The sequence below is a fragment of the Aulonocara stuartgranti genome (assembly GCF_965226115.1).
Source record: "Aulonocara stuartgranti genome assembly, chromosome: 10".
NCBI classification, from domain to species: domain Eukaryota; kingdom Metazoa; phylum Chordata; class Actinopteri; order Cichliformes; family Cichlidae; genus Aulonocara; species Aulonocara stuartgranti.
This window is the reverse complement of record NC_138946.1, coordinates 21,311,531-21,330,887: the sequence shown is the minus strand read 5'-3', so window position 1 is coordinate 21,330,887 and position 19,357 is coordinate 21,311,531. Positions and strand designations below refer to the sequence as shown.

Here is a 19,357-nt window from a genome sequence, read left to right as displayed (position 1 = left end):
ACACGTTTACGTCGGGGTTTATGAAGTTTGGGATTTTACCCAAAAGTCTGATGTTATGTTATGTTGCTAATGATATTGCAATGTTTAGAAGCGCAGAGTTGCGAAATAGCTCACAAATCAAGCCGTTGCTTCTCACAGTGGAGCAGACACAATGTCGTAATCCAGGACTGCCATTAGTGTCATTCAGTATCCACGACCATTTCTGCATCAGGGACAGATTTGATTTAGTCATTTGATTTGTGCTGATATGACACAAAATTTACACTCACCGGCCACTTCACTGTTTGTTAACACAAATATCTAATCAGACAAAAATGTGACAGCAGCTTAATGCGTTTAAGAATGAAGTCATGGTCAAGACATCCTGCTGAAGTTCAAACTGAGCTTCAGAATGGGGAAGAAAGGTGATTTAACTTTGAATGTCTCATGATTAACCCTCTCAAGGCAGGCGTTGCCGATTTGCAACAGTTAAAAACTAACAACCTGATTACCCCACATACATATTTTATGATTTTTCTTTACTCAGAAGTACCACTGCAGGACTTGGTTGTGCATTAGCAACAAAAAGTTTAATTTGAGCCTGAGAGGGTAATGGCCAAACAGACTGGTCTGAATATTTCTACTCCTCATCTACTGGATTTTCCCATAAAACCATCTCTGGGGTTTACAGAGAATGATCCCAAAGAGAGACAACATTCCTTGACTGGCAGTTCTTTGGGGGGGAAACATGTTGTCGATGCCAGAGGTCAGAGAAGAATGGCCAGACTGCTCTGAGCTGATAGGAAGGGAAGAGTGAGTCATTACAACCGAGACATGCAGGAGAGCATCTCTGAAGACATGACACAACATTAAAGCTGATACGGTTTACAGTAAGCAGAAGACCACACCAGGTGACACGCCTGTAAAAAACAGGGGCTCATCAAGACTGGAAAAAGCTTGTCTGCACTGATGAGTCTATATTTCTTCTGCGTCATTCAGATGGTAGTCAGAATTTGTCATAAATAACGTGGAAGCATGGATCCATCATTCATTTAACTTTTAACCGACGTTAGGCTTGGAGAAGTAAATGTATCGCCTAGAAATGGTCAGAAAGAAGAGGCCTGTCTGCTTGAATGGGCAAAGACTCAAAGTTGCATACCTGTAATTAGAAACATGCCTACCAAGTGGCATTGCATTAGGCCCAGTGCTGATTGGAAACAACATGAGATAAAACAGATTCCTCGAGGTCGAGTCACCTCCACTCAAACACTGTGAGCACACAAGTCAAAACAACACCTGCAAAACTAGAGGAGGAAGGATCCTTAAAGGTCAAATGAAAGCTGAATAATCACTTGTGCTGTTTTCAAGTTTCACTCTCATCTATGTCGTTTCCCGATCCATCAAGCAGCTGTTTTCATCACCGTACGGGACGCGCACCACTGCGCAAAAACTGTCAGGGTGAATATCACGTCAAATAAACCGACGACGTGAAAACGACAGATACAGGAGCTGCTGCAGTTGAGCTTAACCTTCAGTAATGTAGCAGAAAACAGGACAAAGGGGGCCGAACATCATAACTGCCAGTCGGATTTGACCTTTTATTTGGCAGCTGCTTTGGCAAAAAACAGATTCTTCTTTCAGTAATTTCTCTGCTTCTTGCATTGCGACGGCACCACAGAGAATAAGGACTGATCAATTCATGATTTGATCTTTCTGCTGATTGTGCTGCAGCACGTAGGTGAGGCTTTAAGAGGCTTTTCTGCAATGAAAATAATTGGAAGCTGTAATACTATATTCATCCCATAACATTATACAGGTTCCCATTCAAAATTGTCATTCACTTCCAGGCAGTTAACATTTGTGAAAAATTAATTTGCATTTGGCACTGGGGGAAAAAAAAAGAAAAAAAAAAGCACTACGTATGTATAAATGTTATTATTAATATCAGTAGTTGTAATCCACCAGCAGGGGCACTAATGGTTGCTTTCTCTGTCCGCTGGGGTCAGGTTTTACAGGGCATAAAATGTTCAAAGTAGGTCAGACATCCATCAGTGCCCATTATTGGAAATGGTGCCAGAACACATACTGGTTTGATTTAAATGCAGAACTGGTCCTCCTCCCCTTTTAGTCTTTTAGGCACTTTGACGAGAGTACAATGAAGAAAATGAAAAGGGAAAATGAAAGGGTGTCAATCAAAAACCTCTTCCAAATGAGCTGGTTTAGTTTAGTCGAGTGTATAAGCAGCTTTTTAAATGGGGGGGGGGGGGCTTCATCAGAGGAATCAGCGGGTCTAAGTGGGTGGTTGTGACAACTGATCTCCCCCTGCAGGCGTCCCATCCTGTTTACTTCCGTGTCTGTCTGTCTTGGCTACAACTGCAACCCTGTAAATAAAAAGATTACCTTTTGTCTCCAAGTGTAAGCCTGATGTCACTGGCAGGATGATGACGGAGGGGGGGGGGGGGGGTAAATGCATAGATGATGATATTTCCCTTTTTTGCAAATGGAAAAAAAACAAAGAGCAAGAGCACGAGTGGGACTTCCTTTGCATCATCCAGACATCTCTCCAAACAGGTTCAGCCCGAGTCTCGTTTGCCTTCACTGGAAACCACTAGAGGTCATTATTGCAAAGAGCACTGCAGACATTAAAGCCACCTCTGGCATGCACTCAGTGATAATGTGCTGGAAATGGAAATTAGTTGTTCTTACAGGGATGAAAATGAGTTTGCAGTGGTAATCAGCTCAGACACATTTGTGCATCGCAGGGGGAGTTCGAGGAGAAGAGTTTGTGTTTGAAGAGGAAGCTTTCCATCACTGCTGCTTTCCTACCATTTTTATTTTTTTATTTATTTTTTTCTCGTAAATTCAGTGTTTGACAGGGAGGTCAGCACTCCCCACTCTCAACCCCCCAGGAAAGCTCCGCCACAGCATGTCAAAAGATGTGGAGGAGGAGGAGAAAATGCCCCCCCCCCAACACATCCCCGCCCCACTCCCCTTATTTTCTTGTATGAAGAGCTAGGGTAACCATGGCAACCTGGCATTATACAGGAGGAGCTGACGAGGTTGAGTCTGAGCTCAGCTTCGCGAGGAGGGTTATCAATCACTTTGGCATCGGCACTGTCACACATGCTCCCCTGCTCTGCTCCTCCACCCTTCATGTGACCTCGCAGGCTTTTCATCATAACCATTTCTTCATAACCATGTCCGGTTTGCCAAATGAAGTATATTTAGTCAAGTAATGTACAAGGGCACAGTTTTGACATACATCACATTTCAAAAGGTATCGCTGTGCTTTTCACAGAACACCATTTAATTGGACCAAACTTCGATAAAAAGCATACAACTGTATACACTCACGTCTGAAGATCAAACCGAGCATGGGAATGAGGAGAAGAGAGATTTAAGTGACTTTGAATGTGGCATGATTGTTGGTGCCAGACATGCAGGCCTGAGTATTTCAGAAAGTCCTCGTCTGCTCTGCTGGAGTTTTCCCACGCAAACATCTCCAGGGTTTACAGAGAGTCGTCCAAAAACCGTGATGAGCCTCGATTTGCTGTTGCTGAATGCTGCTACAGCCACATGGTAGGGTCAGAATTTGGTGTAAAAAACATGAAAGCATGGATGCATCCTGCTTGTATCAACAGTTTACACTGCTGGGAGTGTAATAGTGTGGAGGACCATTTAAGCACCACAGCCTACCCGAGTAGTGTTGCAGACCATGTCCGTCCCTTTATGACCACCCATCTCCTGATGGCTGCTTCCAGCAGGATAAAACCCCACGCCACAAAGCTCAAAGCACCACAAACTGCTTTCTTGAACATTTCAGCGAGCTGTCTCTACTCAAATACCTCCAGTCACCTGGTGGAAGCATTTTACTACAGAATACACTTTGACTGTAATACTTGCTAGTGTTTCTCATTTTTCATCAGGCTTATATTTTGCATTTCCCTCTTTGCTCTAGACAAATTTGCACTTTCTATTCTGTGAATTCTTGTGCAGGCACTGCTTCAACAAAGTACATATTGTCCAACCCTTGTTTTTAAATGTGCTCTATAAAAAGGTGACTTGACTCGACATTTCCCTTTACGCGTTCTTAAGATCTGAGTGCTTCTTCCTCCACTAGTGAACTTTCATCCTGTTTAAAAAAAAAAAAAAATCTTCATGCATTGGACCTTTATTATGAAAAATATGTTGCAAAAACCCCTAACCCTAACTGCAGGTCCCCAATATGACAATGCATACATGATAAATGACAATTATAGAATTCAAATATTTTACAAGCTTCAAATCTGCCGTGTCTATGTTTCAAAATGCCACAGCATGTGTTTTACAAATGTCAAAATAAATTACTAGAATGAGTCAAGCTGATTTTTTTTTCCAAGGCTTGCTTTCCTAAATAATCTTATCTTGTCGCAGTTTCTGGCTACAGTCAGGATACATTGCTTTGTATTGCCGGGTATGCTTTGAATGTTTGACCAGTAATTTGTTTTAATTGAGTTTGTAAAAAGCTTCATTTGGAGCTCAGGTGCAGAAAACCTGTAGGGAAGCTAACCGGGAGCTGTATTTAACCCATGCGAGGTCAAGTAGTTTTCCCAGAGCGGTTGAACTGTTCTAGATCCACGCTCTCTTCAGCTGGTCAAAGGGAAGAGACTTTTAAAGCAGTTTACCTGAGGCAAATGTGTGATAAATGCCAAAGAGGGTTAATTACAGTTTTTTTGTAGCCAAATTTTACACTTTAAAGCTCTAAGTGTGCAAACTCCACTGTTCTCTACAAAATTCCCAGTTTCATATTCTCTACTTTCTCCTGCCCGTTGTCAGGGGGGCACTGGAGCATATCCCCAGCATGCATGGATTGAAAGCAGGGAGGCACCTCGGAGAGGCTTCCTGTCAATCAAGTCTCCAGTCGACTTTTTGCATGTTCTCCCACAGCTCAGTCTTCACAGACGAGTCTGAAACCCAAGCACTAGTGCACCTTCACAAATGTCAGCACAGAAATATGACTTTTAAATACAAATGCAGTGAGGTGGTTCAGAGAGGCACATCATGCCCTGTCCTTTAGACGAAGGACAGAAGATCAAACTGAGGGAGAAACGATGTGCTTTTTTAAAGATGCAAGTCAGATCCCTACATACAATGTTTTACATGTGAGATACAACTGAGGCGAAATCTAGGACTGATACATGGCCAGATGTTGAACAAAACAAATCCCAATTAGGCCTACCCCTCCCATCTCTGCTATATTAAAAATACAGCCAGGGCAGGAACAAGCTCTGGAACAAGAGATGAATCAGGGACATGTTATTCAGGACACAGTCAGGGGGGATAGAGAGCTCAGGAGGAGCACAAGGACTTGACCTTTTGTGAATATTCATGATGAGGGAGAGAAGAGAGATGTAAATCTCTTTTTTTTGGAGAGAAAAAACCTTTGTGGAGTCTAATAACAGAAGGCAGCTTGCAGTTAACTGCAAAAATAAATATATCTAGCAGGCGTAACATCCAGATATCTTGGCTGTCTGCCAGTCAGAAGGATCAATAGCCATTAACACCATCATGCATGCAGTCAGAGGACAGCAGGGATCTGTGGCTCTGCACACTATTTCATCATGACGGGAGGTGGATAGGCGCTTTGGTTACAGTAAAAAGCGCCCCACTCCTCGCAGCTGAGAGCGATGCTTTCTGACTGACAATGTCATCAGCGCTCAGTGTATGTAAACACATCCAGCAGCCTGGAGAATCTAGGTCATTTTCTAACTGGGATGAGATGAGGAGGAGTCGTCGTCGTCTGGAGACACACGGAGCCACAAATGTGTGCCGCGTTCATGTGTCAAGAGTCAGGTCGTAATCCACTCGCTCTTCTTTTATCTGCTTCATGAATCAAGAGAACATGCCTCCAGTGGCGAAGAAATCCACCGAGAAACACAGGTAGTGAAGCGGAGGGGAGGAGGAGGAGGAGGATGGGTGAACGCTTGTAATTTTTTGCTCCAGTTCTCTTTGGTTTAGCACCGAGGACACATTGTCCAATAATACCTAAATGTTCAGTCTTCAGAATACACAAAGCTCTGCATCATGCAATATTGACTGCGGCTTGCAAAAACACAATAGCGCGACCCATTCGAGAGGAATTACACGTTTAATGTGGATCATCGCTCATTGCATCACTGCACAGGCCATGGAGCGGTGATATTGGCTGGAGAAAATCCTGCCTTCTCCTGAATACAGTGGAACTAAATGGTGCTTGCATTGTTGTGCTCTAAGAGCTAATAATACATCAGGACCTGGTTTTCAACACAAACCTTACTAAGAGCACTTTCAGGAAGGAACTACTTTCTCCTTCACTAAACTACACCTGGTCATAATAGCAGAATGAAGCATACGTCTTTCCACAGTGAGAGCAGGATGTAAACATTATTGGTGGCTAATTGGGTTCACACACCGGCCAACACTATCCTGGCTGCTTTTAGGTAGGCGAATGTTTGGCAGATCCTGGAGCCCACCAGCTAGTCCTCATGTTCTCCAGACTTCATTATGTAGTAATACATGAGACACTGCTAAATTGCACCAAAAAGCTGTCCAGGATATCCTCCAGGATGCCATCCATAACCTCATCCCAGACAATGTCAGAGTGCATACAGGCATTATGATTGGTTCAGGCTGTGATTTCAATAACAATAACAAATCAATGATCTTGATTTTTGGTGTAATTTTGAATCCAACCATGAAAGCGTTGATGATTTTGGTTTTCCATTATGACCATTAAGTCATTTTGTTCTCAATAAATTACACAAATTTAAAGGCTGTAAAGATTTTCAACTTGAATGTTTTGTTCATAGAGATCCTATGTGTAATTTAAGTGGTGCCTTATTTTTTGCAGTAATATATTTTCAGTGTGTAGCTGCTATGTGAAAGAAATTTTTTTGGGATAAAACGGTCATCATAATAAGGTTAAACATCTATACTATAAAAATCTTTGAGGTTTTCTTGAGCCCTGAGGGATTATGAGCTAAATAGCTTGCTAACATTAGCTTGCTAACATTAGCTTGCTAACATTAGCTTGCTAATATTAGCTTGCTAACGTGCTTAAAAACTAGAAACTAAAACTAAACCATTTCAAACAATACAAACAAAACTGAAATAGGAAGATCCACTCAAGAAACTACAATTAATTAAAAACCAAAACTAATTAGGAAATAAAAAAAATAAAACTATAATAATTCTGATCCAGAAGAAATTATTTTACCATTTACACCGAGTGAATTACCAGTTGCTAGAATATACAGATAATAAAGTCCAGCATCAGCATGGCTTGAAAATTCTTTGCCTTTATACTTTCAGTTATTTGCTCCAACTGGCTAAGACTGCAAGCATAATAAAAAGAAAAGTACCACAGCATAACAACTAAAAGAAAGATTCTTTAGCTGACAAACTTACATAAACTCGTTATATCAGGGACATATTCAATTAGCAGAAAATGTTTCTTAGCAATCAAACTTTACACGATAGGAGGTGGATTAGGTTATTAGCCTTAAAGAGTCTCTCAGTCTAAATAATCACCCTTTTTCCCAGCATGCTAACTGAAGCGGTTATCATCTTATCTTACTACTTTCTACCTGCAGCATCACTCCATCCTCTTCTCTTTGCTCTCATTACTTCTCTCATATTCAGCGGATCCACAGGGTAAATGGTAACCAGTGTAAGGGTTATTTTCAGTTAAATGTCCAGGCAACAACAGCACTGAAGTCCTACTCCTGCAACCTCATCTAGCAGCTGTGCGCATCACATGTTTTGCTCCTCTGTGTATTCAGTGGCTTTCCATTAAAATGATTACAAAGTGCCTATTTTTAAAACTAGATGAATGATGCAGACTGTTACATTTAAAAAGGACTTCATAATAAGACTCTTTAGAAAAAAAAAAAAAAAAGCTTTTTGACGTGTGACATTAACATAACCCCCAAAAAAACACGACCAAGCTAAAATGTAGCTAATGAAACAAGACTGACCCGTTTAGCACATAAGAGCCTCAAAATGAAACATTAAAAAAAGGCACAAACGCATATCAATTCATAACATGTTAAAACAATCTAATTAAAAGACAGACCTATAGTAGATTATTGCTCTGGAAAACACAGAAACAGGCATTCAAATCTCAAATCTCAAGCACCATTGCAGCATCTCATTAAAGGGACATAATGGGACTATAATGAGGATTTAAAGCTCTGGAGCCAACTCACCTGATGATTACACAAACCTTTTGTTCCTAGTAACAGCTTGAAGCCGACGTCTCGGACACCATATGCTGCTATTAAGGCTTTAATGATCCGGGAGCAGGTGGGCAGATTGTGGGCGACATTACCGTCTGTCATGATGGCAGGAGAAGAGGTGACAGCGGTGGAATTGCCAAATTCCAGTTAACACTTGTCAGCAGTGTAGTTTGCATCACTGGGTGGACAGTGCTTCAACAGCGTGGCTCTAAAAAGAAAAATCACACTCTATGTCTGCGGTTATCCTTTACTGCATACAGTCCAGCTCCGCAGTATAAAAGCGAAGTCATCGTTCCCCACAAACAGACTGATTGATCTTTTCCTTCACGTCATTCACAGCTCATTCATTACAGACAAGTTTACAAAGCAACAAAGGAAGCCAACTCTCTCTCAGCTGATTAATGATCATGAATCCTGTATAAGAGATTTTAGATTCACTCAGACATCAAAATACGACCTGGATACGTGCAACTTCAAGCTGTAGCCAGTGAAGAGGACAATATTTGATTACTTTCAAAATTATGTTTATTAAATTTAGAAAACACCATTTTTGTTAACAGTTTCATACCAACAGCAGGAAAGAAGTGAAACTGCAAGAGAGACGAAGATGGGGCCTGGGCCAACCCCTGAGTTAAAAACCACTTGTCTTTCAAAAGCTCATCGGTCCCTATGCGTTTGCTGTCTGAGGAGGGCGTCACCTGCATCTAACCTGGCATAGACTAGAAGAGAGAGTCAGTGTGGTAGTCAACATCTCAAGGTAGAACACCAAAAGAAACGAGACATAAGAAAAGTCTGGACATCAGGTAGAAAAGTTGATTTGCAAAGTCACTTTTCAAGTGGAGGTTGTTTTTTTTGTTGTTGTTGTTTTTTTTCCTGCCAAAATATACCAAGTATGCAAAATTAACATGTAATTAGGTTGCCAAACCATGTTGGTATGTAGGTTTCATCACGCAGATGTGGGAGGCGGGGTTCTGCACAGCTTTAGGGGATGTGGACTTGGGGGGGTAATTTGGGATGCAGTACAGATGTTGTCCATAAAGGAAGTGCAAACAAAGTCTATAAGGTGTGTTTGTTGAGGGGGGCTGTCGGGGGGTGGGGAAGGGTTACGGGGGTATGAGCGGAGTAGGGCTCACCCCCTTTGCTCATCAAGGTGCTGAAAGCGGCGACTCTCTGGAGGGTGAGCCCGACATATCATCAGGGGGGAAAACTGTGAGTGTGCAGGCTCGGATCCCCCCCAGTGACTCGGGCAAGTCGAAAACTTTGTGCCATTCGTCTTTCTCGGGGTCGTACTTCTGTACTATTTCCACCATGCACCTATTGTTCCACGAGTAGCCGCCCACCACGTAAATCTTATTCTCAAACACGGCCACGCCCACGTCGCTCTGACCTCGCAACATGGCGGCGATAGGTGTCCACAAGTCGAGGGCGGGGGAGTAGTATTCGCAGCTGAGGACGTCGTCGTAGTCGCTGGTGCCCCTGAAATGATTGCCTCCGATCACGTAAAGACGGTCGCCCACCGTGCACATGCAGTGGAGGCCGCGAACTGTCGTCATGGGCGCTTTCTGAGTCCATTTATCGGCATCCGGGTCAAAGCACATCAGCTCCTTCTGAAAAGTGTCGTGAGTGATTCCACCTGCAGCAAGAAAAAAAATATAAAATGAAACAAGAGCATGGAAATTAGGGCTCAAGGCTCATTAGTTGGGAGAAGCTGTCACTCAGACAGATTAATGACTCGTTCGCTCAAGTCAGCCAACCTTTTTATTCATCTGGGCAATGTGGAGCATCAGCCAGCTCTGACGCTGGAAGGCCGCACATTAAAAAAAAAACAAAAAACAAAACAAAAACAAAAACAAAAAAAAAAAGACCTCTGACTTCTCTTTGATCCCCTTTTTCCACACCTTCACTCGAACCCACCCGCCAATTTGCAGGCTAAACACTGATTTCACAAACCGAGGTGACATCAATAGCTTTTCAGCCTCTTTTCCACAACATGAAATAATGCTGATGAGGAGCGCTCAGTACAAAGTGGAACACCATTACAAAGCGTCCACGCATGCACGCGCATTCACGCAAACAGTCTGTAGACACCGCAACACACAATGCTGAGGGAAAGTGGGGAAGGAGGGAAAAAAAACACAACCAAAAAAAAACAAAAAAACAGGACATGTCTACAGGGAAGGCTTAAAATAAAGAGGAACACAATCCCAGCATGCATTTGGGTGGAAGCCAGCCTACCCCTCCCCCCCAGGCAGATTGACTAGGAGCAAATCCAGTGAAGATTTGCAGAGCACGCCGAATACAGGCAGTAACCCTCTTTTCTTGCTGCCCAGTGATCGTGCGCTCGGTTTATTGTTCAGGCCTAAGCCGTCTATTCAGCTGCCATGACTCAGATCTCTGATGGAGCAACCCCTTAGCTGATCAGGTTCAAAGATGGCCTCACCATCCATTTTCCTTATCCAAGTAGTCCACGGAGCAAATCAGCTATTAAAACCCTGACAAGAGAACAGTGCTGGAGTCAAAATAGCCTCCTTGTAATACCTCTCAAGGGAGTGTGCTGCTATTTTGATTCAGTTCAATAGCTTTGGCCTTTCCCTAATACAATAATGTCTGATCAGTTTTCCAGTATCTTTGTCTAATCAGCGCCATTAGAGAGACACTAAGAGCAGACAAGATTTTGCCAAATTGATCCCAGCTCTGACAAACTTGCCGAGGAGCTTTTGGCCTTCCATAGGCAGCTTAGGGCAGACTGCGATATTGTTCATAATGTCTGCTACATATGCCCTTGTTTTACCACGCCAAAACATTTCCCTGCTCAGCCATGCAGATATAAAACAACTGCAGAGTCCCCTTGTAAAACCAGCAACCTGGTTGAATCAGTGCCAACATATGTGGGACTCACAGAAATGATGTGAAATAGACGGGGAGGTGGGGAGGGGGCTTAGCAGATTCCAAAAATACCCCATAATGAGTTAGAGAGCCCATATGTAACGATCTATGTATCCATGTATTGATTAGCGTTACTGCAGAGTGGTTTAAAATATATGTAGACTGACATTAACATACAAAAGGCAGCGCAGGCTTGATGAAACCAGTTTTTACTTTCTTCTCACTTTTCAGAGTGGCTTGAAGAATGGAGAGGTTTGCATTTATGGCCTCTGTGTCATGCAAAATACTTTCAGTCACTTGCGTTTCTCCATTGAGCATAATCACCCTCTTGAAGTCGTACTGTCAAGTTCATTTTACAGCCGTATGACATCTCACTCTGACTATTAGTCCCTGCAGGAATATGAGCTCTAAATGGCTCCCCTGTTCCCTCTATTCACTATTCCTGATAAAATAGACAGTTATTTACTCTTGAGGTGAGCAGCAAATTGAAATTTCAGACAGTTATGAGCCATTATGGGTCATCACTTCTGGGTTTTAAGTCATACAATGAAATTCAACACACTTTCTCTTAAGGTTTTAAGCAGAAGCCCCTTATTTTTTAAATTCACTTCATAACTCCACACAAAAAAGGCAGAGGAGCTACGCTGTAACCGTCTTAACCAACACCTCCATTATATCACGAGAGCAGCAACTATGTCAATACGACCAACATTTCATATGATTCAATGTGGAGCCATCACAGGACATCATCATTTGGAAACCTAATATTCGTGAGCACCGTCAGTTCTCTGCACTGAGCCCAAACAGACTTCAAATGCATGTTCAGCACAGATGAATCAAAGGTGTGAGGAATGATTAGCATAAATCTGTAAGTGTGAAAGACAGTGTTTTTAAATGATGTAGCGAGTTCAAACATACAAATACCTAGCAGACTGTCAGAAATAAGAAAAAATATGAAAAGGAATCTTTCTTAACCATCTTTCAAATGACCACTTTCAACTATTTCAATTTATCCAAACAACTCTGCAGGCCAGTACAAGCTTAGTGCAGAAATGTCACTATTAATGCAAAGAAATTAAATATAAACACACATGTAAGCTAAGAATCAAAAAGCACATTCAGCCCAGCAGATTTTTACACTAGAAAATATCCTGATCTGAAATTTTTACCCTCTTCTCACTTTTCAGAGTAACCTGAAGAAAGAAGGTTTGCATTACAGAACCATATCCATTTGAGATTACTGTCAGCTCTCACTGACATTAAATGCATGTTCAGCATAGATGAATTAAAGCGGAGAGTACTTTAGATTTTTAAAATATAAAATGTCCCGATTAATATAAATGATCAAATATAATCATCTTTAATGGAGGAAAAAAAATAAAAATAAAAATCTCAACCATGAGATTTACATCAACATTTTTTTCTTTACATAAAAACACCATTAGCAGACAACTAGCGAGTTGTGAAAACCTCAAAAATCCCCAGTCAGTGAAGCAACAATCACACACAAATCATCAGAACACTCGGAAAAAGTGTAATAGTAAAACCAAAGGGTCTTAATCTCTCGACAGGAATGTGGACCAGCAGCAGCGTTGCTCTGTGCCGTTTTCAGTGCTTGTGTCTGAACTCTGTCACACCACTTGAGCCGTGATGGTCTGTGGGCTGAGTGCATTCGTCAGGCTCATCCAGCTGACAGAATACCTTCAGACAGCGCAGCAGCACAGCCGGAGAATGTGACCTGATGTACTGTGACAGCTAGACACAGAAGTGCACTCTAGCTCGGGTCACCTTGCACAGCGCGACTGTAACCTCTGAGACCGCGGACGCTACAGCAGGGACTCGCCGGAACAAAACTGCACTAATGGGTAATGCTCTTTTACCTGTGCCGTGGGCATTAAAGGCACTTGAAAACACGCTGTTGTGTTATAACCCACAGCTGTACTCAGAAAACTGCCTGACCAGCTTGATCGTGTAACGCAAGCGTTCATTTTCCCTGACACATATTTTCAGCTGTCACAGGTGCACAGCCAGCTGTTACAATAGCAGAATTTACAAGACTGCTGAACTGTGATTGATTGTATCTCTGAAGCATGAGACCAACACACAAACGTACACACACACACACAAAGGATAAGCCATTAGACTATCAAAAAGTGGAAATAAACGCTACGAAGTGGAAAGTACTGCCAGGGGCGAAGCGATTCATACAGCTGGCTACCAGCAGATTAGCTCAGGCCGTGACCGTTTTGTTATTCATCATTTCACTTTAGTTATATTAAAAAGTAAAATGTGTGGCTTTCATCTCGGCTCCACTCTAATATTAGGTCTGCCAAATCTTGTGATCTGTGTGATCCCAAACATGCCCCAGTTCTTCTCCCTGATAATGTGAAATATTAACTAATTAAAAATTGTTTATATAAACCCTGATAGTACTCATGTGTGGAGGTAGTCCTTAGCTTTTGGCCTCTTTCCAGCACGTCAGAGTTCGGTGATATAAAAATCAAATCAAAGGGGCTGCATGTACTTTTAATGTGGCAATTTTTTCCAGCTAAACATGAAAGATAACTGGAACCAATGTGATAGAGAATGTGAGGTGCCTTCTGTAGGACCATCTAACACCGGCAAACATTTGCAGGTCTGTGGATTGAATTCACGGCTTGTGTGCACAGTGATCACACTGCTGGATCTAATAAAACTGCATGCAAGCTGGTCAACACCTCAGACTGTAAATTGGTTTAATACTGCTGCTAGTATATTGCTGCTAGAGAGCATTTCAATATTTTATTTTCATTAGCTAAAGTTTCCCAGGTGGCACTGTAAGTACAATATGCGTTTAATGCAACTATGTAAGTGTTGGTGTTCATAATGTATTCATATTCAGGAGGATTAAAGGATCAAAATACCAACACCATTTCCATTCTGATTGTTACTTCTATCTCCCCTTCTATATATATATATATTAAAAAAAAAAAAAAAACAATGCTGAAAACCATTATCTATTTTTTAAAATATTTTTGCATAAAACAATTTTTTTGCTCATGTGTTGCAGATGGATCATAGTACCCATGGCCAGGAGGGATTATTACAGTCTCTTCTGTGTTACACCTCCTACACAGGCTCTAGTCCTCTACTTTGCTCCATCCTTCCCAATCCCCCTCCACCACCACCACCGTTCCCCATCTTTTGTAGCACCTCTCTGGATTAGTCACACTAAGAAACTAGGGCTCATCTCCATACTGCAGGATTTGTTTTCCGTCGTATTAAGTGAACAAGTGCCCAGGTGTCACCTAAAGAGAAAGTACTGGCTGGCTGAAGGCCCAATTCTCAGTGTCCGCCATCTGCCCTAAGTGTTGAACCCTCGCAGGCTCCAAAAGCATGCTCAGCATAGATGAATAAAGTGTGAGGAAAGATTTGCAAAAGTCTGGAAGTGTGAAAGACACTTTCTTTATATGAAGTTTGAAAGATAAAAACACCTAGCATTAACAGGCTGTCAGAAAAATCCTGACTCACATATAACTCCAGAACTCTATGTACGGTTTGTCTAAAATGAGATACTATTGTGACCCCACCTTGCAGTTATATAACACATTCAGAGAATAAAATTTATTGCTATTGTAACTTTAAAACATGCAATTAAAAAAAACAACTCTTACCCAGTCATGCAACATTACATCTCTATTTATTTAAGCCGATAATAAACTCAAAACTCCCTGGAGCCACTTACCTGAAATATACATATAACCACCGTACACCGTCCCAGCGTGGCCATAATGTGGCTCATTCATTTTGGCAACGTATGTCCATTCATTTGTCCTTGGGTTGTAGCACTCCACAGTAGCTTGAAGAAACAGATGAAAAAAAGAGAAAAAAAAAAGACTGTATTAGTAGAAAGTAGGTCAAGACACAACTAAGGAGGACAAACAGCAGCAAATGAGGCCTTGGAGGGTCTCAGCGTGGGAGCTAAAACAAGGATTTAAATAGAGAGTACACATCCCCACCAGCTCTGAATGCACTGACTGTGCAGGAAATAGTGAGATTGTTCGAGCTTTCATCTTAAGGTGTCTGATGGTTCTATAAAATATCAGAGAAATCAGAAAGGGGACCTTAGGGTTCATATCAGATGCTCACAGGCTGATAATTGCTGGCTGGGAACCCCAAAACCAGCCAGCCAGCCAGGGTCCATCAACATGTATGATCACTGCATTGATGGAGAAGGGTAATGATTTACCTTCACATCAAACACCACAGTTTAACAATGCAGAATCACACGTTTCCATTTCACTAGAGCTTGTTAACATTTATGACAAAGATTTGTGAACTACTAAGAATTACCAGAATTTCTCCATTTATTATGGGTTACAGTCCCATAATTCCCCTGTTGACTTGCTCCAGGCTTCCTGGCAAATAAAATGGGTTTCACCAGTGGCTGATCTGTTTCATCATTTCTGCGTTCACTATATCTGGGATCCAGTTTTCGACATTTCTGGATTGAACTTGCTGAAGAAAGTATTTGAAGTGAGGTGCTCCAATTACGGAGTCTGGAAATGTAGGTTGTAGATGAGCCAATCCCCATAAACATGCTTCAATGAACTTTCACAGAACCTCAGAAGAGTGCTACAGGAGTACACTGAGCTGGGAAAGGCTACACAGGTATTTCTAAAGACATGAGTGAGGAAAAATTCTGAACAATCAGGACTGTTGCTCCACTTTCCAGAAGCAGCTACCTGCAAAAATTACAACTGAGACAGTTAAGCACAAACAGACTTAAATACAGAGTACATCCCAATAGAAACGGTGGAAATGAGCCCAACGTTACCTGCAAAACGAATCTCTACAACCTGCTTAAACTCTTTTCATTCCTGAAACAAACACCAAAGCTGTAAGGCATAGTGGAGGTGGTATCATTATTCAGGGATGCTTTGCTACCTGAGGCCTGGGTGCCTTACAATAGTGTAGGGAAGAATGAATTCAAAATTTCCATCCATCCATCCATTCGCTTCTGCTTATCCTTTTTCAGGGTGGCGGGGGGGCGGGGGGGGGGGGGGGGGGGGCTGGAGGGCTGGAGCCTATCCCAGCTGTCTTAGGGTGAGAGGCAGGGTACACCCTGGACAGGTCGCCAGTCTGTCGCACTGCTAAATTTCAATGAAGAAATTTCCAGGGCAGCAGTGCATTCCCTGAAGCTTTGAGAACGCTCGGTGATGAGAGAAAACAATAAACCCAAGCTCACAAGAAAATCAGCGTCACAACAGCTTTTATAGTCTGAATAGTATAAGCTTGTGAGTTTTGTTCAATCATATCATTATAGAAATAGATAAAGATTTTTGTTTAGTGCAGTCCTTCAAAATTCCTCCTCATTTTACAAGACTCATAAGCCACTGAAGTATATGGGGTTATAGAGGAGCTCCTGTTAGTTACTCAGCTCAGGAGCCGGTTTTTTCCAGCCTGCACTGTAAATGATTAAACCATTGTGTTATTAGTTCACTCACATTGTGTTTCTTCATAAATGAGTCAGAACAAATTTAAATGTATCATCAATAAGTTTAGAAATCCTGGTAATCCAATGTAGTTCACAAACTTTTGGTCATCTTCTATAGTTAACAGATTTACAGGCAGTTTGTTTTTGGTTTTTTTGTTCCCTCACAAGGATTGTGAGTCACCTCTGGACCAGCTGGATAAGTCTCACCAAGGAAATCAGTGGATACCTAGGTCTGCTTGCTCAACGACTATTATCAAAGTGACCTTCAGCAGTATACAAACTCTCACACCAACTTGATGGAAATAGCACAGTTGTGCTGACCGTATCTAAACTGCAAAGTTGCTGAAAATGGAATTCATCACAAGCAACTTCTCAATAAAGAAATTATAAATTGCATTTAAACCTTGAAATGTATTCAATGTATGATTTTCTTCTGTAAGCTGGAAAGGTCACATTTGTAATTAGCATGGATTTTTTTTCTTTCTACAAGTTCTTCACCACAACAATAGAAATAGAAAATAGAAAATAGAATAATAATTTTAAAAACTGGCAGCTTGTGGTGACATACAGCGAGACCTGTACATTTTGCTTCTTTTTCAATTAAAGCATATATAGGTGCCTGATGCAGTCTTATTTTTATATTAAAAGACTGAGCTGTTATTGTGCAAGAGCTATAAAAGGGTTTACAACATGGTGAACTAGAATTAGTAAGTACGTGCATCTTTGTTACATCCTTTTGAAAATATAAAAGCAGCACAAAACTAAAATCCATGCAACACTCAGGTCTGCAAGTATATTCTAAATATTCGTTTCTATGTCGTGAAGATTTTCTTTTAAAATCTAGGCATTTCTGACGTAACAGAAAAACCACACCCTCGTGATCTACCCAGAGCAAACAAATATAATAAAAGGGGCACATCCAGAAAAACATGGAGGCCTAACCGCATGCAGTTAAAGGGCAGTGAAACGTAAAGAAGGAAGAGGCAGCTGTGTAGACTGACAGTGAACTGGTGCTGTGTTTTTTGGTCTAATTATAACCCAGACTGCTTCCACAGTAGCCTCTCTCTGTCCACTGCAGCTACAGAGCTGAATTTAAGTACTGGGTGGCACCTCTCTGTGGTCTACAGTTGGTGCAGAGATTGCAGATTGGTTACTCAGCATCAACAACCAAATTACAAAGACTAGATATAAATGTATAAATACATCTGTTGGCTTTTCGTCTTTCCACCAGAGGGATGAAATGTGAACCAAAAAGCTTGTAAAAGCATCAGATTACTGATACAAGTTGATCTGATATGACCCGCTTTTTTTTTTTCTTCCCTTTTTAATCACTGAAAACGCCACTGGCAACATGTATCCACCTCTTTATTTAATCCTCCCTTCAGCTGTATCTCATCACCTACAGTTCAATGTTATGTACCTACCACAGCTCTGAACAAATAGAAACACTGTGACTTTGTTAAGACTGCATCAGCGTAGGCTGTGGCTTTGTTGTATTGCACTGCAATTTATTACACGGAGAGAGAAAAAAATCTAAACTTATTTTATTCATGATATATTATGACACCCTAAACAACACCTCATCAAAAACCATGACACTTCTCTGAGGCTGCGATGACTGAAATTGATTCTGCATGTGCTGAAATGCTTTTGTAATGGATTACATTCGATTGGGAGGGTGTTTGTGATAATGTGCCCATCCTCTAAATTTTATTAAATTACACACACATTATGTGTGCGACATGTTGAAACAGCAAATGATGTGTATGCACGGCTCTTGATTACTTGGCGTCGGTATGCTTGCAGCCTTATTAAAGCGCTCATTCTTTCTCACACTGCTCTCTCATATTAAAAGTGTAAAATCTCATACAATATTAATTAAAGGCCCCTGTTGTTGCTTAAAAGGAAACAAAAGCAAACAAGTGGGGGAAATAAACTCACCAAGCTCCCCTGCAGCATTCCTTCCACCGACAGCGTAGAGGTGTCCCTTGAGTGCACTGAGGTGGAAGAAGGTACGTTTCTCATTAAGGCATGCCACCTGGATCCATTTGTTGTAGCGAGGGTCATATCGGAACACCGTGTCCACTGCTGTTTTGCCTTTGGTGTCGTAGTTGCTTTGGCCACCCACAACATAGAGAAAGTTGCCGATGACCGCAATGCCGTGTTGGTAACGAGGTGCGTCCATGGGCGCCAGCGCCTTCCATTCGTGAGCCCTCTCATCAAAGAGACGCAGCTCCTTGCTCACAACAAGCTGCTGGCGCAGAACACCACCCAGAGTGACCAGGTGGGCACTGTCTGAGCGGATGGCTGTCCGTTCTGACTGCATAACTGGCTGCATGTAGGGCATCATTTGGTAGTTGCTAGCTTCCAGGAGAAGGTTGACACAGGTGTTGTCTGTACGCATAAAGTCCACAGTCTGCACGTGATTGATGAGATCCTGCGGGTTCATGAGAGGAAAGCGGATGTTCTTCATGAGCTTTGGGGCATAGTCCATACGGCTGTCTTCAAAGCGTAGCCAGCGGCAAGCCGCCTTGAACAGGTCCAACTCAGTGCAGTGTTTTAAGCTGTTACTGGACAGTACAAAAGCCAAGCGTTCAAATGGTAGCTTGACAAACTCCCCCGTGCCCAGCAATGAGGGAAAGTTCTTCAGGATGAAATTGTTGACGTATTTATCCACCTCTGTGAGGTTGTATGTGTTGGCAATGCGTCCCACTTCTACACAGTTGTCCAGAGAAACCTTGACAGAAAAAAAACAAGTAAA

At 41.9% G+C, this 19,357-nt stretch overlaps 1 protein-coding gene across 5 annotated transcripts in view; it reads right to left on the bottom strand.

Annotated features, from left to right (window-relative positions):
* Nucleotides 1–8,736: 8,736 nt before the first annotated feature.
* The window catches only part of klhl13 (kelch-like family member 13), a 45,151-nt gene continuing 34,530 nt past the window's right edge, over nt 8,737–19,357 (bottom strand). For all 5 annotated transcript variants that reach the window (XM_082550166.1, XM_082550163.1, XM_082550164.1 and 2 more), the window contains 3 exons: nt 18,538–19,333; nt 14,845–14,958; nt 8,737–9,867 (listed from right to left, as the gene is read on the bottom strand). In XM_082550166.1, the coding sequence (XP_082406292.1) occupies nt 9,380–9,867; nt 14,845–14,958; nt 18,538–19,333 (1,398 nt within the window). In that variant the 3' untranslated portion in view covers nt 8,737–9,379. The remainder of the gene's footprint in view (nt 9,868–14,844; nt 14,959–18,537; nt 19,334–19,357) is intronic.